The 26,463-nt window shown below is 38.7% G+C and overlaps 1 protein-coding gene across 1 annotated transcript in view; it reads right to left on the reverse strand.

The window, feature by feature from the left end:
- si:dkey-112m2.1 (transmembrane protein 132C) overlaps positions 1–26,463 on the reverse strand; it is a 191,140-nt gene that overhangs the window by 112,989 nt on the left and 51,688 nt on the right. The window contains exon 2 of the mRNA XM_066646040.1: positions 25,396–26,305. Within this exon, the coding sequence (XP_066502137.1) occupies positions 25,396–26,305 (910 nt within the window). The remainder of the gene's footprint in view (positions 1–25,395; positions 26,306–26,463) is intronic.

Genomic DNA, 26,463 nt, shown 5'->3' on the forward strand with positions numbered 1-26,463 from the left:
CACTGTAGATGTGATTATGTTAAAGGCGATACAAGTGGCTTGGTGCATTGTAAAAAATTTAAAGGTGAAAAACTGTCAAACAATGACAGTAAAAAAAAAAAAAAATATGAATATAGTTTCTGTAACAGTAAAATTAATATATATTTTAACCAAAACACTCAGTTTTGCATCTCTTTTCTAGAAAAAATACCATATTCCAATGTTAAATATTTTGCACTGTGTTCATAACAGAAACATACAGTAATAAAACAGGCAGCACTGTTATATTGCATTTACTTGCATTTATTTTTGTGAAAAATATATTTAGTCACTTTTCAATACACTTATGGGTGGCCACGGTCTTGGTGGATCTGGGGCTCATGGGGCAGCTCCTAGCATGGCAAGTGCCTCTTACTTTTCTGTGTTTTTCAGGGTTGGGTTTTTGTTGTGTTTGGGGCTTTTTGTGTTGGGGTCACATTGGTGGGGATTGTTTTGTGTATGTGTGTCTTTGGTTGGGGTTGGAGTGTGACAAGATGTAAAGTATGTTGGTCAGAGGAGTTCCCATTCAACATGTGTCATGCCCCACCCCTTTTTTTTATGAGCAGTATAAAAAATCCTCCATTATCTCCATTATCTCCGTTATTGTGTTCGCCATATTAGTTTCATATTAAATGTATGATAAACCTTTCTGTGGTAAAAAGTTGTATTCCTGCAGTAAAATATGGAATAAATTTTACACACATTTGTGGTATTTTACCACAAATACTGCGCAGTTGGCAACAAATCATCAAACTAAGCTGAAAACAATTACCAAACGTGCCTGAGCAGTGACTGAATCTGTAACGTAAAATAAATACCCAAGCCTGACATTTTGATGAGTATTTATGAACCTAGATTTAACATCAAGATCTCCACCGCTCTGATGACTCACCAGACATAGATATGCAAATAAAAGCCATCACTATAACAGTTAATCGCAGCAATCATTGAAACACTTTAATGAGGATAGTTACAACTCGTTGATTGTTCATTATGTTCAATAATTAGATCATAAATTGTAAAGATATACTGACATGAAGGCTGGAATGAAACGCCTCACTGGGGGAATAGCAATAAAACTTATGCATGACTGTGCAATATTAACAGTTCAGAAGGTGGCACAGGAAAATTCTCAGATAGAAACTGTTTGCTGAGCAGGATTTGTCCAGTTGATGCATTATTTATCCTGGTTTTAGTCCACGTGGAGAGAAAAAAAGAGCGATGTGGTCTTTATTTTGCCAAAGAACCTGACCACAATGTTTTGATAAAGCTACAGGCAGAAATTATGGCGCAATCATTTTAAATATGTTCTAGATAATAATGCATCTACATCATGTATTTCATTAAAGTGTAAAAATGTAAAAATTGGCAAAACAGTCTTTGTTAGCCCTATCTTCTAGGAATAATTGACTTCACTCCCTCAGAGGGGGCAGGTCAACTCTCCCTTTCTCACCACTGCTCGGTGGAATGTTAGCCAATCTGGGATTTTTAAACTAATATAACAGAACTGGGCAGATAATGTCCTCTTGCAAGATTTTTGAGCTGTGGACTGACATCGGGTTAGCGGCATTTCAAAAAGAAGCAATGGCTGGCTTTGCAGGGCTCAGAGGAAACATGTGTTAGCCCTGACAACCGACAGCTTGGTATCATTGACTGAAGGAGAACTAGCAACTTTGCATAATTGGCAACGACTAAATCTTGGAGATAAAAATGTCATTAAAAATACAAAAATAAAGATACAACTGCAAATACATGTTTATTTATTCATGTTCATTTATGACTAACTGTGTTTTCCAGTAAGGTAGGAGTATTATGAAGCTTACCTCATCCAACACATGGCACAACCACATCATGTCATATTGATCACCATAAGGTTTATGTCCAAGAGTGACCTTTTCACTCCAATATTTAAATGTTCTAAGGCCCATTCTTAGAAGTGTACCATCAAAACCATCTTTATTCCACATTCAGAATCAACAATCTCAGCTTCTACAACAGCCTTTAGGAAATTTATACATATTCATTCCTTACCCTGCCCTAAAGCATATCCTCGTAGCTGGAATGAACCTGCTATAAAATGACCTAAAATAAGGTTTGGAAAACCAATGTATGGTGTTTTCTTAATTAAAAAACAAAACAATGAGACTGAAATAAGCCGTTCTGTAAATCTTTTCAAAGTAGAGTGTCTTTAGTGAAATTCTGAAAGTCGAAGCTATTTTTTTGTGCATTAAATACAGGCATAAATATATCAGGTGAGAATATATCATAATATAAACATATTTATGAAATGCAGTAATGTTAATGCGTTATAAATTACAGATTAATCTGGCTTGCCTTAATTTGAACCAGAACACAAACAGAGACACAATTAGTCATTAATTCTTTTAACTATTCAGTCATCGGTTCATTCATTCAACCTTGACCAGGGTGCTATTCCATTGCAGGGCATCACACACTCACCCAGTCATTCACACACAAACATCTGTGGACAATTTCACACACTGCAATCCACCTAAAGGCATAAGTGTTTTCAGACTGTGGAAAGAATAAGAAGAACCCAGAGAAAATTCACACAGACCCAAGGCATACACACCAAAATCTTAAGAGACATTCAAAGCCATGATCAATCCCAAGGCCCCTGAAACCCTGAAACTTTTTTTCAGAGACACTACCTGAAGCACCATTGTACCACAAGGTTTTTATCTTGATTAACTCTATTATTTTGGGTACAACTACATTCAACACAAAATACGGTTACAAGAATGAGAAAATCAGATATCAACTGGCAAAGGTACAGTGTATCTACTTTCCTTAATAATTGCACTGCTCACCTGGAGAAGTGTCTCGTCTTAAGGTTCCCAGTGAGAAAATAAAGGCATGATAACAGGGTGGGAGTGGGACTGTGGGAAAACAAGGGAGGTTTTTATGATATTTACTGACTTGTGCATTGTAAACATCATCAGCACTGAGAGAGCCTCTGAGATCTCAGTGAGTAAATGTGCTAAAGAGAGCAGGTAGCAGCAGTCTCCTCCACGATGATGAAAGGAGCTAGAGTGGTTCCGCTCGCTGAGTTTGGCAGTGGGGAATGAGATTTTGAGTCCCTCGGCGCACATATTTGCTATATTCCATTTTATTATTTGTTAATGCCTCAGCGGTGCTGGGAATAAATCAATTTGGTCTGATCTTTAAAAGCCAGCGCATCAGTGAGCACATTAGCCTGATTTGCACTTCATTATGTGCACTGATGGGCAGTGCTGAACAATCACATCAGCAGGTGCACACCAGACCACAGTCGCCACAGGCAGGTGTGTGTGTGTTTGTGTGAGTGTGTGAACTCTCATGAACCAAGAAAATGGGAGTGGCACATCTGATGATTCACAGTCTGAGTAATTGTGTTTGACACAGAAAGTACAAAGACCTATGTGTGACTTACACTAGGCTTTTAGATGTCCTTTTCATAAATGAAATGCAAAACCAAGTACATAGAAAAACTGCGAAATATATTTTCTAAATCACTTGCAGTTCTGGAGCATGATCTTCTCTTTCCACCTCTTTTCAACCTTCAATTCTTCCGGGACTCTGATGAGGATTTGGTATCTGAAGCAGCTGCATGTTACTCCAGATTATTTCCCCATGGAATTTATTTTTTTATCAGGAAATGTAAGACAGAATTGCATTCTGTTTACAGTTTACAGTTTGCCATCGCCACATTTTCTCGCTCTTTATCAGTCTGTGGAGTCTGTACAGATTCATTTGTAATTTCCTCTATCTTACCCCAACCTGACGACTTCTCGGAAGAGAACTCTACAAAGAATTGCATCACGATGCAGGAGAAAAAAGTTATTTACAGTTTAGCAGTTCACCAACAAGAAATATCTATAAGGAAAATAATAACATACTATGTAGACTTACGTACATAGTAGACCCTAATACATGTTTTTGAATTCTTCTGTAGAACCGCCCCACGCTTTTGTAATCCAGTATCAACCCTTGTGCAGCCCAAACAAAACTTTACAAATAACAGAAAAAAAACTGTTAGTGTGTATAGAAAGGCATTTCAGTGTAGGATTTGGGAAAACAATTGTGGGTGAATTTTATTGAAGCTCATGAATTGATCATATATTGAACAGAGAAGCTGGACGTTTCAAACGATGCCTAAAAACATAAAGCAAAATTTAAAGGGGTCATTGTTTTGATATGAGAGCATCATTATTCTCATATCAGCAGGAGTCAGTACGTAATATAATTAAACATTTCTGTTGTAAGCATTCTAATAATCTCACTAGTTTCCAGGTCTTTAGAGTGAGATCTTCAATGTTACATTTCTGGAAAACCCCTTGAAGCATCTTGAAGGTGGGAGGAACATTTAAAAACTATAATGGCAGAGGTATGACAGAGGGGCGTGTGTCTAATATCCTTTTTACCGTTCCCTGACAAATGCAGTAGGAAGCACGATTTCAAAACTTTATTTACTGGCCTCAAGATCAGTGGCTACACATATTATCATTGGAGGCAGGGGTGGTTATATGGGCATAGTTATATGACACATTTGAGTAATGAGTAAAGCCTGCTGTTTTGTAGTGGGACTACAACTTGATGGATAACACAAAACGGACAGAAAACCTTGTTATCTCCAAGCAGCTGAGTCAGAGGAATGAAATGTAACATGACAAGTAGCATATACTAAATATTAGTTTAAGTCTGAGTCCCCCCGTTTAATGTTGAAGTCTAGCTGTGAACGGCAGTGATACAGGACAGCAGGACAAAAGTGTCATCATCATTCAGAAGCATGAGAGTGGATAAGGATATAAAATGTGGGGGAAAATAAAGGTTTGACAGATGACAGATGTTGGGACCAACTTTAAAAAAAGGGCCAGTATAAGGGCTCTCTGGAGTGTCAGACTTATAAAGTCAGAGTCAGAAGTGTTTTTCAGGTCATTTTTACTTCCCAAGGTTATGTTAGCCATTATTTATTTTTTAATTTTCTCTGTGAAGTACAACTCACATGAGAATCAAAATGTGTTATAATGCCAGTTTATGCTCCACAGAGTGGGTCCCTCACAGGAGGCAGCCATGTTTAAAATCGGTTTGGTGCTAAATCTGTGATATCAAAAGGCCACTAGGTGATGGTATATTAGCTGTTTCATAATGTGAAGAAGAACCATCGGAAAATCAGAAAATGACTATTTCTCCTTTAAATGACATTTTTAACCTTGGTTCTTTAATAAGGTTTTAGATATACGTAATAGATTTAAGGTTCCACATAATGGGAAGTGTCTGCACTGGTAGCAAATTTTAGAAAAATGTAAGAAAGGGAAAGAAAATGAATAAAAGCAAGGCTTTGATATCCAAGGAGTCTGGAGGTCAAAAAAGACACTGAGAAGAGTGTTTAAGTACCAGGGACATTTAATAATCATCCCTTTTCAACAAGGTCTTTAAGCTATCAGGCTGTCAAGAGTTTATCTCTCAAATAAACAACACTGATGTCTTAGTGTGAGAGGTATGACTGTAAATAAATATGCATGCTCTCAGTTATAGTATCCCCTTAGCAAACAGAAGTGTTGGTAGGCGTGTGCATGTGGGTGTGTATGTGTGTGTGTATTAGCAGAAGACCACTCTACATGGGATCAGAGTATATTTATCTTTCCCTCCAGGGGCCTATCTGAGAGAGGCATTAGGCTGAAGGCCACAGGCAGTTGTGGGTTTTAACAAGGTATCCAACCTCATTTGCGCTCATATGTTGCTTATTCGAGGCTGAAGTGCCTTCAGCTGAGCTTACGTCTGACATATTTCCCACCTCTGCTGCTGGATATTTTTGCAGGACCACTGTACACTCCTCAGGGTGAGATAGGGACTTGAGAAAAGTGGGTTTATGGCTTTCGGGGTTCTCTCCAATCCTCAAACATTTCTGCCTGGTCTTACACAAGCAAACAGTATGTGAATGCAAAGAAAATATTCAACTCTACATTGTGCATATAGTCGAAATAAGTTTTTGAAGCAGTCAGGTTTGTTTGTATTTCAGAACTAATTGTTTGTGAAACATATTTTCATGCACAAAAGAAAAAATAAAACGGCTTATATTAATATACAAACAAATATCAAAATCATGGTAACAGTGTGCACTCCAAACATAATGGGTCTAATTTGCATTTTATTTTGCTGTTCATTCAGTGGCAGCCTTGTATGGCAGTTAGTTAATGTATATATTTGGGATAATATAAATTACAGGCTTCACATTATTCTTCATCACGTCAATGACATAAATCAAACATTTTTTAAACTGACAGAGTGTAGAGGCTCACAATCCAAGCTACTTGAGTACAGTGTAAAGTTTCCACAATCAGTGGTGGTTTGGGGAGCCGTGTTATCTGCTGGTGTTGGTCCACAGTGTTAAATCAAGTCCAAAGTCAGCGCAGTCTGCTTCCCTCTGCTGACAAGCTATACTGAGATGCAGATTTCATTTTCCAGAAGGACTTGGCATCTGTCCACACTGCCAAAAGCACCACTACCTGATTTAATAACCACAGTATTACTGTACTTGACTGGCCAACAAACTCACCTGACCTAAACCCCATAGAGAATTTATGGGGTATTGTCAAGAGGAAGATGAGAGATACCAGACCCAACAATGCAGACGAGCTAAAGACTGCTATCAAAGCAACCTGGGCTTCCTTAAACACTAAGCACCACTTAATGGACCCCCATGAATATTTCACATTATTTTAGTTACTGACATATATAAGTATGAATTAAAATGAAAATAAAATGCTTAATTTGCTTTAAAACTGACAATTTTCTTGAACGCAACCGTGACGTCACTGGTGGACAACAGCTGAACGACGCCGCGGTAAAACACTGTTATGACTGACTGTTATGACAGTATCTAGCTAAATAACCAACATTATTCATGACAATAGCCTAGCAATAAGCTAAACTCAAATTTAGAGGTACCGTTATTCTTTTAAATGTGATCGAAAAGTCAAACTCGAATTCATCCGACACTATAAACCTCCGTAATGCAGCTCGTAGCCGAGTATAATCTGAGCCACCAAGTTTAGCAAGTCAAGCTAACGTTAACTAACACCAACTAAAACAGGCGAAGTAAGTGTCCTTACCCTGTTTACCTCCATGTTACAGAGGCTCTTGAACACCTTTCGTTGGTGTCCTTACATGCCCATATTGTTGGAAAAGCGCCAGTGAAATGAGCTACAGATAACGGAGTGAGCGGATGGTCCTTTCCAAAGTGCCCGTTTAAAGTTGACAAATTTAGTCTTTTTTCTGGATATTTTGGGATCTTTGTGCCATTTGTTCACAGATGTCCCACTGTACATTGAATGATTGCAGCCAAAAACAACACACCTTTTCGTCATTTTGCATTAAATTAAGTGTAACTTCTAGAGTTGTTGTCCACCATCTACGTCACAGACAAGACGCCTATTAGAGTATTAGAGTTTCTGAACACCGTTGGGGGGGGGGGGCAACGGTCTTTTAAACCTTATTCCTTGAATTAGTAAGAAATAACATGTTTTCTGACTATCAATAAACACAAGTTAGAAACTCAAATTCCACTGTATTTATTTGTTTGACACTTTCATATAGCTGGTGCTTAGCCTTTAACACCTCAGCAGTGCCACAGGCTGATCGCCTCCATGCCACACCACATTGATGCAGTAATTCATGCAAAAGAAAGTACTGAGTGCATATACATACTTGTCAGTAGGCCAGCATTTCTGTAGTAAAAATCCATTTTTAAACTGGTCTTATATAATATTCTAATTTTCTGAAACTTTTGGGTTTTCAATGGGTGTAAGCCATAATCATCAACACTAAAAGAAATAAACACTTGAAATTGATCACTCTGTTTGTAATTAAACCATATATGAGTTTCACCTTTTTAATTAAATTACTGAAATAAATGAACTTTTTGATGATATTCTAATTTATTAAGATGCACCTGTTAAAGCTATATAAGCTTACATAAATACCTACGTCTTATTTCAACAAGTGTCAGATGTCATAATGCTTTCAGGACTAAGTTCAGGAGAGCAGGCGTTATGAAAAGCTGATACTCTTTGGTCTTTATACATGTATACGTAGGGTTATGTAAACTGTCATGTAAGGATTATGTAGGTTTCAGTCTTATAATCCATACTTTAGGGTAAATGTTGCTGAATGTTTTTAAAATACAACTCCAAGTGCTCAAGTCTAGAGAGTTTCCCAAATGCAGCCGTTAGCCACTGTCTCTAATTAGGCTTTACCACATCTGTGTAGAGCGTAATGGAATTCAGTGGTGGTCCAGTTGGCACATCTGATGCTCTGAACACATCCTAAGCTCCCACACAGCTCTGATTCATTCCACATTTGATTTATCTGCTTTACAACCTTAAATACAAACTGACTCATTTTCCATAGTATGGGACACCACTTTTAATTAATTAAATCAGTTTCTATAAGATGTCACAGTTCAGTGTGTATTATCTGCATAGAAGGGCATTCACAATTCAACAAGGCACTTTGTAGCAGTGCCGCAAAAACCTTAGGTCACCATGGCAGAGTTGGCTAAATAGGTCTAAACTTCACTAGTTTTGGGCTGGGGAGACATGGAACTGTGTTTCTGGAGTGATAGAATACATCTGGAATGAGCTAGTGTGATGATATTGATACAGAACTAATCACCCAGTACAACACACTAGTGGCTAAAAGTTGATAACAGCATGTGTGATGCAGTGGCAATGACTGTATTATATTTAATTAAACAAAGCAAATCAAACAGCATGTACACATGTTCTTATTTTATTAATAACACACACAAAAAAACAAGCACAATCCTGGTAAGGAAAGTTAAAGTTTCCCACATCATCCACATTGTTAGCTCCTGTAATGCTGGACTTCATCTCAGATGAAATGCCAAGCATATGACATACATCTTCAGTGATTAATGTCATACTTGTCTGCTCTGGTGCTATGCATGCATTAAATCTGCACTGAGTCTATTTTAGCAGACAAGAGAGCATTCCCACTGCCGGTTCCATTAATGACTTTACAGTTGAAACAAGAGCCAAATTCACAGCAGCACTGTAGCTGAGGTGCACATTTAAACATCCAGACTGAACTGAACTGAGAGGTAACTTATAAAAAGCCACTGTTACAGTGTGTTAGCCTCATTGTGCTGAATAAATCTGGTTCATGTTTATCAGTTTTGTCTTTGGGGGGGAAATATTCTGCTAACAACATACTAGTTCAAACAGTGATGTACCCATGAGAATAATAATAAGATTTGAAGGAAAGATCACTGTAAATCAAGTTTAGCCTACTTCTTTGCAAGTTTATTGGATACAAGTCAAATACTATGAAAATGTGCTGATTTTAGAGAATTACATCAAAAAAAATTATGAAAAAAAAATCTTAAATCTAGTTAACAGCTAATATTAATATTAATATTAATATAATAATGAGATTCCTATCAGGGAGTCTCACGCTGGCGCAGCAGGTAGTGTCGCAGTCACACAGCTCCAGGGACCTGGAGGTTGTGGGTTCGATCCCGCTCCAGGTTTCCTCCAGGTGCTCCGGTTTCCTCCCACGGTTCAAAAAATACCCATTGGTAGGTGGATTGGCGACTCAAAATTGTCCATAGGTGTGAGTGAGGGAATGAGTGTGTGTGTGCTGACTTGTGAAGGACTAGCGCCACCTTCAGGTTGTGTTCCTGCCTTTGCCCAATGAATCCGGGTAGGCTCCAGGCCCACCGCCACCCTGAACTGGATAAGCGCTTACAGAGAATGAATGAATGTTTTATTTGGTTGGCAAATAATCTGATTCATTACTGTTTGAAAAAAAAAAACTGTGATACACTCACACTTTCACTCACACTTACACCTGTTTACACCTTTGAGTCGCCAATGTATTTTGGGACTGTGAGAGGAAACCAGAGCACCTAGAAGAAGCCCATGTAGAAAGGGTACAAAGAGAACACACCAAACTCCTCACAGACAGTCACCCAGAGTGGGGCTCAAACCCACAAACCCAGATCCCTGGAGCTGTGTGATAGAGACACTAAAATACAATATGCTATTACCTAAAGCTTTATTAAAGTAGCATTTACTGACATAGCTTTGACTACACAGTTTGTCTGAACACCAGGAACTCCATTGTCTACATATATAGTGCCAGACACATCATACAAATACTGCAAGCTTAATAATTTAGTTGCCCAGATACGCACGTCCCACTGACACTGATATTATTCATACTATACATATTATTCAAGCAAATTTTACTAGATATCAAAAAGAAGATATTCACCTGAACAAAGACCACTGCTGTTCTTTTATGACTCCTGCAATAAAGTTGGGGGGAAAAAAACAGTAGGATATTGTCAGCGTGGGGATTCCCCCCACCCCACCCCTCCCCCTCTGTTACTGCTACAGAGCTAAGGAACTGTAGAGTGGTGTTTCACACCTTCACAAGTGCTAGAACTCCCTGTTCCCTGAGAACTACTCCAGTGTTCTGCTGGGTTGGAGATGTTTTCAGGCCTTAAAAATAGCTTTTTCCTCTTTAATGTTTCATCACTAGAGGATAGACCACACAACAGTGTAAGATCATCAATGCATGCAGTGTTATCTGATGATTCTGGGATTAGTGGACCTGACAAGAGCTCCCCATGAGCAGATCAAGGCTTAACCACCCACTGCATGCTCTTCCAGAGGGAGAGGGAGGGGGAGAGAGGGAGAGAGAGAGAGAGAGAGAGAGAGAGAGAGAGAGAGAGAGAGAGAGAGAGAGAGAGAGAGAGAGAGCTCTGCTTCAAATAACATGTTTCCAAAGGGAGATCAAGGCCTAAAACTCAACATGGCCCAGCTCTACTGATGGTCAGAATGAGGCCACTGCCAGGCTTTTAAACACTGGTCAATTCTGATCATTTCTATTTGTGCAAAATACATCCAACACGATTAAAAGCAAAGTTTTACTATCTCTCTCTCTCTCTCTCTCTCTCTCTCTCTCTCTCTCTCTCTCTCTCCAGCTCTGTACTGTTGATCAAACTGTGCGGCGTGATGTTAAACATATGCAGAATTTACAAAAGTGTCTGAGGAAATTTTAAGCTTTGAAGTACATGAAAGTAAAGTTAACAATGTGCATTCGGCTGGCCCTCTCATAGAAAGGACATAATAAATCTTGCAGTGCTCTGTAAGACTATAAAATGACACCAAAAAAAAATCTTTGACTAAGAAAAAGGACTCTCAGCGTTCTGCGCAGAATACTAATTTTAGCTGCAGTGCAACAGACGATTTCCTGCTTTGGGGGGAAATGTCAGACATCTTGTCCTGAGAAGCAGGTGGATTTAGTCAACAGCAGAACCCTGTGGTGAGCAGTGGGGAAGAAACAGTGAATATCCTGTAACTCTGCAACTTTAGACTGACCTTGCCACACTGATCCTAGATCAGCCTCACTGCCTACAGTCTCAAGAAGGAGTGAATCACAACCCTCTTTTCTGGTCTTAAGATGAATGTATAAGATTAGTGGTGCCCAGGTTACTATGTTATTGATATGATACATTATTAATGGCAATATGGAATTAAACATATTCATTAGTTTGCCACTTGAACCATCTGGAGTTCCAATATGAGGTCCAGCTGTTCCTGAGCTCTATGTTGCTGGAACCAACTGTGACTGTAGACACATTCTACAGTCTAGATCTCATTCACATACAAGAGACAAAAGGATCATCAGTGGATCTCACATTTTAAATACTGTATATTGTTTAAAATGTGAGATCCACTGATGATTCTCTTGATAAAACCAAGGTTATTTCAATTTGCATTGGTGACTTAGTTTATATGTTCTCCCCGTGTCTGCGTGGGTTTCCTCCGGGTGCTCCGGTTTCCTCCCACAGTCCAAAAACACACATTGGTAGGTGGATTGGTGACTCAAAAGTATCCGTAGGTGTGAGTGTGTGAGTGAATGTGTGTGTGTCTGTGTTGCCCTGTGAAAGACTAGTGCCCCCTCCAGGGTGTATTCCCGCCTTGCGCCCAATGATTCCAGGTAGGCTCTGGACCCACCGCGACCCTGAAATGGATAAGCGCTTACAGATAATGAATGAATGAATGAATGACTTAGTTTATTACCTAATACACTGAGACTGATGGGTTTAACAAAACATTTCAGGTAACATAAACATAGTACTCGCTGAGGAACTATGGTTATGTTAATGAGCAGACACAAGGCATGAGATTGCAGCTGTGGAGGAGATGGTGAGGAGATATTATTACATAGATACATAGATATTATTGTCAATAAATGCCAAAAACACACACAGAGTGGCAGGCAGATGGGGGTTAGTTGCCATGACTGATTTGTGGGAGGAGATAGTGCTGTTCTTTCACTCCCCTGCCCTATGTTCCTGCCGGTTGTGGGAATCAAAACAGTGGCCTACCAGTCCCAAGCACAGCCCTATATCCATTAGACCATGGCTGCCCCTGTAGTATTTGTAGAAATTGTGTGATTTTCATGTACAACTCGATCAACATATTTCATGAGGTTTGAGTTGATAGGACACCTGCAATTTATCACAGTTCACCAAATCAAGCAATGCGATCACATGAAATGAATTATTTTAATAATTTCACCACCCTATATTTGTTTGTGCGTGTGAAAGATTGCAGTTGGGGAAGGGAAGGTGGGAGAAGTGATGTATCATCAATAGTCATCTAGCCCCTTCAGCCTGACAATGGCAACCAATGTGCTACAGCCAAGAAGTGAGAATCACAGGAGGGGAATTATTAAAAATCATTACTAGGAAATGTGTGCAGTGTTATTATCTGCTGCAGGCGAGCACTGGTGCTTTGTGGAGGGTATGTGTGTGTGTGTGTGTGTGTGTGTGTGTGTGTGTGTGTAGTATGAGAATCAAACCGGTGCTTGCGAGCGAACAAGTTTCCCCCAGTGCACAAATCACTAATTACTTATTAATGGCCAGATGAAGAGAGTCTGTGCCTTCAAAGTAAACATGCGGCGGCGAGCCTAGAGGGGCAGGGGGAAATTGGGAGGAATCGCTCGGTAAACTGTGATGGCAAGCTAATCAGGTTCCCAGGCTGCTGCTGCCGCTAATAGATGAAAACCCAGGGAAAGAGGAATTTTCTGACCCGTGCTGAAAAATACATGGAAAGAGAAAGAAGAGGGTCCAAGTAATCAGAGGGAAAGAGCGATATGAAAGAAATAGAAGGAAGAAGCGAGATGAGGACAAGACCTGAGCTTGTGAGCCAGAAAATGGCTACACTCTGCCATACATCAGTTAAAGCATTCCCTGAAATGTAATCAAAGCTACTTCCACGGTAGAAATAAACACAGAGATTATACTTTTATACTCCCTCTTCTACTGCCGGATACAACTACATTCAGCTTAAAAAGCACAAGATGACCGCAAAACCCTAGATGTCAACAACCAGTAATTGACGTTGTACCTCAGTAACATCATAAGAAGACAACACTTTGAGTAATTGAAAGCTTTTAGACCTGCACTTGATAACATTTTGACATGGTTTACAGGACTCTCCTGAAATTAAGGTAGTTTCTGATCTTGCAGCAGTTTCTTATGTCCTGGGAAGGCTTTTACACAACACCTTGAAACATTTTGGAGAGGATTTTACGGCATTCAGCCACAGGATTATTACTCAGGTCATCTACTAATTAAGGCTGTCATGATCATGACATTTTAACTGACGATTCATTGTCATACAAGTAACTGCGATTAACGATTTAATTGTCTGTTTTTTACACCCCCAGTATTTTAATAGGCCTTTATGTTTAATGATAGCAATGTATCATCAATGTATCATAATGAATTAATGTACACACAGTATTAAGGTAAAGAACGTCAGTTTATTGAACAGTTTATTCATAAAGATATATTTATAAGATATTTGCCCATTGTCCTGTCTTTAAATTAAAATTGTATGATTGAAAAAGATACAGGGCGGCACGGTGGTGCAGCAGGTAGTGTCGCAGTCACACAGCTCCAGGGACCTGGAGGTTGTGGGTTCAATTCCCGCTCTGGGTGACTGTCTGTGAGGAGTTGGTGTGTTCTCCCTGTGTCCGCGTGGGTTTCCTCCGGGTGCTCCGGTTTCCTCCCACAGTCCAAAAACACACGTTAGTAGGTGGATTGGCGACTCAAAAAGTGTCCATAGGTGTGAGTGAATGTGTGTGTGTCTGTGTTGCCCTGTGAAGGACTGGCGCCCCCTCCAGGGTGTATTCCCACCTTGCCCAATGATTCCAGGTAGGCTCTGGACTGAATTGGATTTGGATAAGCGCTTACAGATAATGAATGAATGAATGAAAAAGATATTCGCAATTTCTCAAAATAAGCAAAAAATCGAATCAAATGTACTATGGCTTAAACATCTGTTATTCACTGGCTTGCCATATTCTGGTCAAGGACACAGCAGGTAAAGAGGCTCAGTCATACGTGACACAGACGTGTCGTTCATGTGGCTGTGTGAACAGCACAAATCACAATGAATCTGACATTTCATATAAGATTTGGGTCACTTTCATATGATCCAAGTTCATCTGTGGAAATTTGACTCGGTCTGAAAGGCCAAGTCGGAATTTTAACGTGAATTTTACGTCACTCCGGCTGCTGAGAATAATCCCTAGACTACAGTCCAAAGCATTTTTTTTTTTTCATTTTAATTTGAGGAGTTTAGGAGGTGGAAATGGCAGGTCAAAGCATTTCTATTTTGTAAAAAATACTGTGAAACAAAAAACATGTGACACTCTGTGAAACGAAGTTCCTATCTCTCATTTATGAGAAAATAAAACGTGGAAATTTGTATGAAGGTGGTTTTTTTCAATAAAGCAAACAAGAGAAGAGCTTCTTTTTTAGTTCTGTATCAGTTTGATATTGTTCATGTCGGTATGAAGCTGTATAAATGTGGCTCCTGGAAATATTAAACTCATTATGTCTGTGCTCGTCGCCTTCTCTTTTGAGATTTGTGTTCGTGAGAGACCCGGGAAATTTGCGCTTAGAGTGAAAGAAAAATCAGTTCACGTTTAATATTCTATAGAGTCTTTAATTAATACCCTGTGTTTAGAACTCACTTGGAATAAAGAAAAGGGAGGGTTTGTGATACAGTGCTGCAGTAACACACCAGTCCAGTCCCATTCCTTCATTTAAAAAACTAAAGTGCTTTGTATGAAGCAAATGGACAATTCCTTGTGGTCAGTGCTTTAAGAATGTTTTTTTTGTGTGTGCGTGCAGGTCAGTTTAGGAGTGTGATCTGTTCAGACTGATGTCAGATATAGGTCATATTATATTGACAGTGTGAACAGCAGAACAAAAAATCTGATTTGGTTACTTTTCTATCTCTCTCTCTCTCTCTCTCTCTCTCTCTCTATCTCTATCTATCATTACACTTATATAGCGCCTTTCTCGATACCCAAGGACGCTTTACAATCCACAGTGCTCAGAACGCTCAGAACACTCAATCTACACACACAGGCAAGAAGCGGCAGCCAAACACGCACAGCGTACTCTCGACCAGGAACCACCGTCCACCTGGAGGACTGCATCGGGCACTAGGATTTTACCCAGGTGGGTGCCAATCCATATCTGGGCTCACACACATTCATTCACACATACAGACATTCATTCACATACACACTCATTCACTCACACAGCAGGACATTTTTAGAGAAGCCAATTCACCTACCGTCCATGTTTTTGGACTGTGAGAGGAAACCGTAGACCCCGGAGGAAACCCACGCAGACACAGGGAGAACATGGAAACTCCTAGTAGCCTAAGATACTCGCCCGGGAGCCTCCGGAATAACTGCTCCGGCCTGCTGCTGGGAAGTATCTGTTGATGGCATTGTCTTCCCAAGTTCAGCGAACTGCCGTGGTGGATCCACAGATGATTTTTCAGGTTTGTTTTATTGGGAACTTTTACAGCCACCATTTAATAGCAAATCCGACTGTTCTGAAGATTTGTGCCACATAGTGTACTTTTATACTTACAGTTGCTTAAATAAAACACATACTCTGATAGATGAAGTGTATCAGACAGAAGTATAAGCAGGAGATATGCACAGCCTAAATCTCCTTACTCATTTGTCTTACCATTTGTTTAGAAATACATGTAAATGGCATTCTGTTTTTTGGGAATGAACTGAAATATTATCACGTTCAGTGCAATTCATCACGGTTAGCTCAAATAATCTTGATCATGCGATTATGTAATAATTGTGACAGGTCTACTACTAATGCCATGGATATTGGATGGTGTTCCAGTTCCATAAATCCACAGACCCTTTTTAGAGGCCTTTATACCCTATAATCAAAACCTGGCTGTAGGTTTTTGGACATGTAAGAACATTGTTGTTAGTGATATTCATAAATTCTTGTCTATGTAAGTTTTCTAGATTTCTGTCTAATTTGTTGATTTACAATCAATGTATCTCAACACATTATAATACACTGGCATTAATGCTGAAATTGTTATATTTTTATTGTTATTGAATTGTTGTACATTCAATCAATAAAGCAGTGTTTAAGAGTCAGTGTCTAAGTCTAAGGGTTACAATACACTGCCTCCTTATGAAAAATGCTCTCTATAAGAGAATATTATGTATTTGCATTCATTAGCATACATCCTAGAGGGACGTGCAGAAATGTGTAAGATTGTTCAGTCAAAATTCGAATACAGCAGGGGCTATTTATCTTCTGAAAGGGTGTTAATTTCCTCATGAGAGAACTGTGTTTTCATTTGCATTATGAATGAGGTATAAATCCCATTTTCAACCTGTTACTGTTCTCTAAATCATTAATGAGCCAAGATTCAGGATGTTGCACACCTTTACAAAAAGGATGCACTGGCCTAACAAATAGTTTGTATAATTAAAGGTGGGTTTTTCATAGTTAGACATGAATGCATGGTAGGTTTTTTCAAGGACAGAACATTTATTTCTGCTAAGGAAATTGTTCTTATCGTTAGGATAATCTAACGGCGCAGAATAACTTGTGCAATTTCAATAGCTTAATGAGATAAACATTAAGCACATTGATTTTACCTGAATGTCTTCTAAAATATATCTAATCCACATTTAAGCCAATCAACGTAAAAAAAAAAAAAAAAACACAAAATACAGGACACTATTGTGTTAAAAAATATGATTTACATGTCAATGATCACACAAGTAAAAAGTATGTGAATAGAGGTTATTAGAGACCCAGGCGTGGGTTTGAACTCTCCTGCCAACAATAAACTTCAACAATAAACTGTAATTTTACTACAAGTAAGGGATGCTCCAAAGTCACTGTAACACATGGCCTCAATTGACATACTATTATCAAACTGCACCATAATATATAATATGCAAGTAATTTATGAGTAGATGTGTTATTTTTAATAGAAATTGTAAATAGTTCTGTAAGAAGGCATTGAGGGAATGCTGTTTTACCAAGCAATCACAAAACTACTTTGTTCTCACTTTTAATTTTTATATATAATATTGAAAATATTATATTGAGTTTCATGCAAAATCCATATAATTAGTTTTTTATAATTAAATACCATCACAACAGTATGCTAATTTTTGCTAATTAGCTTAACATAGGGCTTGGCAGTATGGCTGAAATTGTGTATGGTATTTTTTATTTAATTCTGTGCAAACTACCAATATATATTACAAATTCACATATTTAAGAACTTCTGCATCATTGCAGAGGGGCATGTGTATGTGTGTTTGTGTGTTTGAGAGAGAGAGAGAGAGAGAGAGAGAGAGAGAGAGAGAGAGAGAGAGAGGCAGATCCTTTACTGTTTCTCTGAGCTGCTGGATAATTACTTCCAATCTAATATCATAATCATGAGTTAGCCGGCAGTATCATTGTGTTTACTGTAAATCACACAGATCCGAAAACCTTGGTATGCATGTACACGCCTACTGTCACTGCTATGAGTTTGTGCTGTATGTGCTGCATCCAAATTACACAACAGTAAGGGCAAATTTCAATAACAGTACACCAAACTAATTTGTATACTGCACAGAATTAGCTTAGCCTATGCTAACAATGGCAGGCATGGGCTTTCCAAATGTACACAAACACAGACATCTGGAATGTCTAGCATTTATTTTCTTAGACCTTTGTGCAGTTTTACAGAGAACTCATTCATAAACAAACACTGAATATTAATGGGGGAGCAGGTTCGTTATTTTAGTTAATGTTAAGCTTGTGTAGCCTGTTATTTTCTAGCAATTTGGTATATATTTGATACAGGATAAAGGGTTTAACAACAGTTTTTAAAAAAGCAGATTTTAGGACCAGAATTCTTTCATTCAATCATTCATTGTCTGTAACCGCTTATCCAGGTCAGGGTCACAGTGGGTCCGGAGCCTACCCCGCTGTCTCTGGGCGCAAAGCGGGGACAAACCCTGTAGGCAGTGCCAGTCCTTCACAGGGCAACACACACTCACACATTCACTCACACCTGTGGACACTTTTGAGTAGCCAATCAACCTAGCAATGTTTGTTTTTGGACTGTGGGTGGAAGCCAAAAGAACACGGGGAAAACACACCAAACTCAAAGACCGTCACCTGGATCGGGCTGTGTGACAGTGACAATACCTGTTGCACCACCATGTCACCCCAAACAAAATTCATTCAAATTTAATTTCAGAAAGTCTCTAAAAAACTGATGTGAGTGATAAAAAAATTGCTAAAGACTGGACCTAGAGAGATACCTAGATTGTTTAAAAAACTGAAGAATCTCAGCATTTGTTCCTCTCTTTTATGGGTGCTGTGTAAAGGTCAGTGGAAGGACATGTCATACAATATTCAAACAAATCATAAAGAATCCCTGAGTGGCATTAATTTCCAGAAGAACTGGTATATGTGGTAAAGATGAACATAAAAAAGACTACAGAGAAATGTCTTTGTTGTTTCTGAGTATAACCTTGCACTGAAAATATTTCAGCCATCTATCTTTATTAAATTTGAGCATCCTTTAAAGATCAGTACAAGGTCATGTTGTACAATCTTTAAACAACTGAAGAAGCTCAGAATGACCACTAAATATCTGCAGGCATCTTCTGAACTTGAACACATTTTGTGCTGTTAAATCTACCACTGAATATCTGCAGACAGATAAAACTTAACTTCAGCTTTTTGTTAAATCTACACAACATGTTTGGGGAAAATACAACACTGCATACCAATGTGTGTGCCTCAGGGCCAGGCAGCTTAGATGGGCTGTTTACATGGAGAGTTTTCATCAACCTGAATAAAAGTCATTTCATTCACAGATTCAAATTCAACTACTTATTCTACTTATTTATTATAAACTCAGCATCCTGCTGAAAATATCTACATGCATAGGGTAAACCAAACAAATGTCATGCACATGTGTGGAGATAATGAGTTATACTTCTTGTTTCCAAAGATTTCAGTTGATTATACCTGTGTTTTGTGCTAAAATTTCTTAAATTACGTTTTACCAACACTGCTTCAATCACACACTGGTCAGTGTCAGTGTCCCAGAAAACAATGAATATAAAATGTGTTGTTCTGTTTCATACATATGGATAGAGTGCTATATTGTGGCTGGTGTATGGTTGAGTATTGACCAATGCCAAGAACATAATTGAAGAATTGTTTATTTTATTTCTTTCAAAGCATATCACAGTTTCTTCTCTAAGCTGCCCTGTTGGTCATGATTCAAATGGACCTACAGAGACTTAAGGCAAAGATTATGATCAGATTCAAATGTTTATACGGTGATTATTCTTCCATTCAAAGACTTTTTAAAAGGTATAAACCACCGCTTTCATTTTGAGAGAAATTCAATTCGGATTAAGCACAATTGGATTAGTCTCTTCAGATTTATGTTTATAGTGAGTTTTTTTTCCTAATTCTAATCTAGCCATTAGTCACATTATTAAAGGATTATTAGACTCCATGTAAATGTAGCCACTGAAGGCCAACAAAATTAAAATGTATCAGGAATTACACAGCAGAATGTCAGGACATAGGATTTGGAATAAATTGTCGGACCATGCAAAAATCATCACAAACACAGAGCTAAATCAATAACCCAATGACCCAAACTGAAGGATTTACACTCATTACATTAGAATGAGCGAGTTAAAGCCCTTATCCCAATCCTCTTAAAATTCTGTTTTATTTGAAGCTGGTCAAGCAATAAGATGTCACAAATAAAACCAAAAAAAGCACATATTAAAAGGGTTTTCTATTCTAAAATTTGACCTTATCATGTTATCGGACCTGTTGTGTTCTGTAGTGCAGAATTAAATCCCATGTAACATGCACTAGAACAAATTTTACACCCTCTTAGATAAAGACAAGAAAACAAAGACAGTTATATACATAATCAGACAATCACTATGGTAATTTTAGTTTTAAGATTAGTCCTCCTCGTCAGATTTGTCATTTCTTGTGTTGTGATGTAATGATGTAGTGATGATGTAAAAATCCACTGTTTCCATTTATTTATGTTAAGAGTGTCCAGCTAGTGGGAAAAAAAATCAAAACTCCTGAGCAATGGTATGTGTTAAAAATGTTTCTCCCACCTTCACATAATATTATCCTTTTTTTCCTAATGTAAGTCCTAAAATATGTAAGTTGTGCTTGACTGGAAATCCTCTGCACAGCACTAAATAGCAAATGTTCTGGAAAGATAGCCTTTGTTTATTGTTGGATGGAAGACATCTGAACAGGTTAAAGGCTGTAGTTAATGAGGCTGATGATGAGATTAGTTTTGGATCTAGGAGCAATAATGAGCACATGATGCTGGTCATGCACCCACACACACACCCACACAACCAACCTCCCACATACACACATATGTTTCCATGCATTGTGTGGACAATACATTGAATAACATTCAGTCTGTGGGGTGTGAACCTAACTTAACCTTATCTATAACTACCACTTAGCTAACCCTAAACTTTACCCTAGGCTTAAAAGTTTATAATTTACGTTGTGGGGTCAGTCACAGTCCCCACAATGTGAGAGTGTAAATACATTTTCATTCTCACAATTTGAATGAAACCTGGTAAATAAACACACACACACACACACACACACACACACACACACATCTAGAGCCAGGAACCTTAAAGAACCCTTCATATCAGCAGTGCTCAGCTGGTCACTTTTTATATATATATATATATATATATATATATATATATATATATTAAATAAATTAATTAATAATCAAATAAATAAAAAATAAAAGTCAGCACAGATCTAGAGCCCAGCCTGAAACCAGAACAGAGCTGAGCCTATCTCCAGGGGAGTGAGAAGATTTGGAGCCATCACAAAGGCATTTAGCCATTATACAGGAGCGATGAAAGGAGAGAACAAACCTCCTTAAAGGATCTTATCATCAGAAAAGGGGAACACAGGAGCTATGCTGGGCAAAAAAAAAAAAACAGATAAATACATCACTAAAGATTTCATGTCTAAAACCCCATCAATACACTTCTTATAAACATGGCTGCTACTGAAGTGTAGACTTTTTGCATTAATTAAAAGCTGCCTGATAACCATATTACAAACGCATGTGTGATGTTAGAACTCCCTAGGAGCAGTTCAATAGTGCTCCAAAGACAACAAAGACAACTCTGAGCTTCATTAGCTCTGACTAGAGGTCTAGGTCCATAAACACACACACACACACACACACACACACACACACACACAAACTTGCCCAACAGAAAATCCATCCAATATAAAAGGCTAACATACTGAATAGCAATGACAATATCTTCAGATCCTTGTTTCTACATGCTATGTCCATTCTCTCAGCTCCACTGATCATACAAGAGCATGGCAGAGCAGGTAAGATTTGAGTGGTGGATCATTCTCAGCACTGCACTGACACTGACACTAACATGATGGTGGCGTTTTAGTGTGTGTTGTGCTTGTACAAGAAGATCAGACACAGCAGTCCTGAGGGGGTCATGACCATTGCAGAAGACAGGGAATGTAGGCAACTACAGTAAGCAGAGGAACAGATGGACTACAGGCTTTAACTATAAAACTAAATAATAAAGTGCTCTTGTATCATGTTCCCAAACACATTTAAAAAAGTGTTTCTAATCTGAATAAGATGCACCGGAGCAGTCACACTTTTTTTTTTACCATGCTCAACCCTAAGCAACAGCTAGAGGGGTATAAAGCCCCTCCCCTTGGCCTTTGGGACAGTGCTATTGTTGTTTCAGGAATGATTGGACACCATCCTATACCTTTGGGATGAGTTGGACAGGAATTTCTGAGTCAATACTCATTATTCAACATTATTACTTGACCTCACTAATGTTCTCATGGCTAAATGCAATCAAAACCTCACATAGATGTTTTAACATTTAGCATATAGCATTAATAGAAGGCAACAAGCTGCTTCTGCCACAAAGGAATAGCCCGCCTATAGGTGTTCAAAAGCTTGTTTGCTATATCAAACTCTTTTATATGTTCAAAGCACATTTCGGGAAAAGTTGGGGGCAATATCTAAAAAAAAAAAAAAAACAAGAAAATAAACCAGAATGTACTCATGTGCAAATCACTGAAAGCATGTATTTAATTGTAAATAGTGCAAAGACAACATTCCAAATGATGAAAGTGAGAAATTTTGATGTGTTTTGAAAAATATTTTCCCATATATTTTACTCTGACGCCAGTAACATATTTAAAAAAATTGTGATGGGGCAAGTTTACCACTGGGTTTTATCACCTCGTCTTTTATCAACATACTGTAATTTTTTGGGAAGTGAGGAGACCAATTGCTGTAGATCTGAAAGTGAAATGTTTTTCCATTCTTACTAGATTCTTCCATTCTTATGGTCGTTGTAATATCATATTTTATTTCATAAGGTGAAAAATTTCATTTTCAATGGGTCTGAAGTATAAGTGATATGGTTATAAAATGGATTCTTCTTTGCATGAAAGTTACAACTTGAAATTGTGGATGTTGGGATAAATTGTATTCACAGACAACAGATTTTCAAAGTATTTCTTAGCCCATGCAGTGATTTCCACCACAGAATTGTGTCTATGTTTTTTTAATGTTGTGCTAACTTAGACCCTGAAGACCATTGCCAGCCCAGATTGAATGTGGGCCTTGTAACTTGCATACAGATTTGAATAATATTACGTACTGAAGATGAATAAGTCCCCAGGTTCTTTCTCATTTTAATTTGAAAAATGTGATTCATGAAGTGTTTCACTATTTGCTCACGCAGTCTTTCATTGAGATGAACTCCTCCACATCTGAAAGACTCAGCCTTTCTGAGATGCTCTTGTAAACTAGTCATGTCACTGGCCTGTAGCCAATACTTATTTGGGTTTTGTAAAATGTTACACAACTTTACTCGTTTTTCGTTGTCCTGTCCCAGTTTGATTGCAATTTGTGGCTGTCATCAAATTCAAAATGGGAATAGGCCTATAGTTAAAATAATAATAACATTAATAAAAACATTAATAGTGATAATAATAATAGTTTAAATGATATTTACATTATTGTATTTTGTTTTTATTTAAATTTTACACAGTGTCCCAACTTTTTTGGGGGTAATTTTGTTAGGAGCACAGACAATGGAAAAAAGAGCTCCTTAAACTTCCACAGATGTGCTCAGAGATCTGATATATGTTTAGCAGGAGAACATCAGGCTCCCACTGAGAGCACAACACTTAAAGTCCATCATCACTCAAGCGAGAGAAAGCAGTTACGCTTTAAGCTAATGCTCGGCCTGCTTGACAAATTGGTCGAGCGTTTTGTCGATGCATAACTCAGGGCACAGCACTGGTTGCATGCCCAGTGATTTAGATCTTAAGCACAAGGAAGCCCAACTGGAAATTAATACTAATTCCTCATTCACTCATTTACACGCATGCCTAATGTCTTTGGTTGCTGCATCAAATGTAAACTCTATAATTAGAGCACAACGCTCAATGAGTCAATAGCACATTTTGGCACTTTTGCAGAGTCAGTTGAGAGGAAAATTCATTACAGTTTAATCGTAAAGTATATATATATATATATATATATATATATATATATATATATATATATATATATAGGGTAGTCACCACAAATGTTTTATTACAGTACAGTACAAAAGTCAGAGATCACCCTTTAAGATATTTAATTTCCAGTAATCATTGCTAAAAAATTATTTATTTAACAATGTCTATTCGTCCAGTCTTAAAATAAATGGATTAATCCTGAGTGTTCCCAGATTTACTATAACTCAGAAGGAACAATTTTCTGGTTATAAATATTCCAAGTCTATAGTACATTAAATTGGTATCTAGTGTGTTGACATCAAGATATCGGATAATTTCATAAAAAGAAACCTGCACTCAACAGAAGGAGCACATTTCTTTTTATTGAATCTTAAAAGATTTACTGAGACTGTTCATTTATTCACTCATTTTCTCTAACCTTTATCCCATTCATTGTCACAGTGGGTTTGGAGCCACCTGGAATAACAGGGCTCCACACAGTGTTGCTGGACTGTTGGACGAAACTGTATCACCCAGAAGAAACTCCCAGAACAGAGCAAACCCCTCACAGGCAGTTACCAGAGGCAGGGTTTGAACCAAGAACACACATATTACCTCTTGAGCCACTACCGACACTCTTCAAAGGGGCACTAATATTAACACAATGAACTACAAACATGTCTCAGCTGCTACGCAAATTTCCTTCTCGTCTGCATTTAAAAAAGCCACTTGTAAAAAATGTAGATCATCGGTACACACTTTAACTACAGTTTAACAGGATTGTTCATACGCCATAAATGTAGATCACAACAACATACAAACACATAGAGAAAATAACTGCACAAGAAATCAAAGATCACCAAATATATTCCCATCGGAAAAACAGTGCCTAAAGAGAGACATTTCTGTCCGTCTTTCCACTGACTCAAAAGTATGGGTCTGAATGTTTGTTTAACTGTTAAGAAGCTGTTACTGACAAAGGGATACCTGAGTAAGGAGTTAATTATCACTGGATGTGTTTGAGGTTATTTGGATCCTATTTTTTAAAAGTACAAAATGCAAAAACGTTGCTGGAGGAACAATATTCTAGAGGATGTTACACAATACACCTGGCTGTTTCTGAAAATTCATTACACGTCTGGCTAAAAACACACTGCTTACTTTTTGAATGCTTACTTATTTCATTATAAATATCAAAAACAATATGATTGAATCATCACCTTTAGACAGATGCATCTTGATGCTTAAATGCATTTTCACATCTTCACATCGTCCATGATATACAGCCCCTATATCTCTTAAAACACTGAATATGTCTGATGAAGTAAATAAAGACAGCAGTATAAAGTGATAGAGAGGGTGTCACTCACTTGAGGGTGAAAATGTCCACAGAGGATAGGGTTGAGGCGGCTAAGAAGGCTGATACTGTCTCCCTCTGCTTTATGGGCCTCGAGGGCACCATCACCACAAAGTTGCTGTCCAGTCGCAGTTCAGAGAATGGCTGGAAGAGTCTCACGCTGCCGATCCTGCGCATCGGTGTTGGGCCTGAAAAGTACCCTGCTGGACCCTGATGTTCAGAACGTACAGTGCTGGACTTGCGGGAGTCCTCTGAGTTGCAGTCACCGGTGTCTGTGGACTGGATCATGTAGTAGAGCTCCACAGGAGTGCCCTCAGCTTGTTCTGGTGCCCTTTGTCTACCGGGTACTACGCTAGGCGGACTGAACCAACTGGGCAATGGCTCTAGCTCAGCCACACAAAGTCCTAATTCCCCTTTCAAGCGGCAGGTTCCTCGGACCTCCTGAGTCTCATGGAAGGCAAACATTCGGACACAGGGGAGTCTGTCCACGGTGCTGTAGTCGTCCCAGTCTCGGCCCACTATGTAGAACAGGACCTGGACTTTGGGCCAGTTGGGATGGATGCGTTCACTTATGATGAACGTCTGAACCTTCCAGTTGAACGTGAAGAGTTGAGAAGAAGTGGACGATGATGAAGAAGATGAAGACGGGTGGTTGAACAAACCTGGACCAAGGAGCTCCATGGGGACAGGCTGCTGCACCGAGAGTGGCCCATAACTCGCATTGACCACAGGCATCTTCCTGGCCTGCTGGATGAAGAAGAGCTCAGTTCGGGCTTGCAGGCTGGAGTTCCTCATGATGTCTTGGTTTGCCTCCTTGAGGAAGAAGGACATCTCAGCGTTCAGAACCTGGTACTGGACGGGCAGGTACGTGGGCACAGTGCCAAACCTCTGCAGGCCCTCCAGCAGCAGTCGGCCATCCATCACTGCCACAAGAAGAGAGAAGAAAGGACAGGAAGAAACATCAGTCACCCTTCTATTATACTCATTTCCTCTACAGTAAGACCTCCACCCCCTCCTCTAGACCCTAAATGCAGCAGCTGCCTAGAACCTCTCAGCACGCTACAAAGTGGGAGTCATTTGT

The sequence above is a fragment of the Hoplias malabaricus genome, chromosome 15, assembly GCF_029633855.1.
Source record: "Hoplias malabaricus isolate fHopMal1 chromosome 15, fHopMal1.hap1, whole genome shotgun sequence".
Taxonomy (NCBI): domain Eukaryota; kingdom Metazoa; phylum Chordata; class Actinopteri; order Characiformes; family Erythrinidae; genus Hoplias; species Hoplias malabaricus.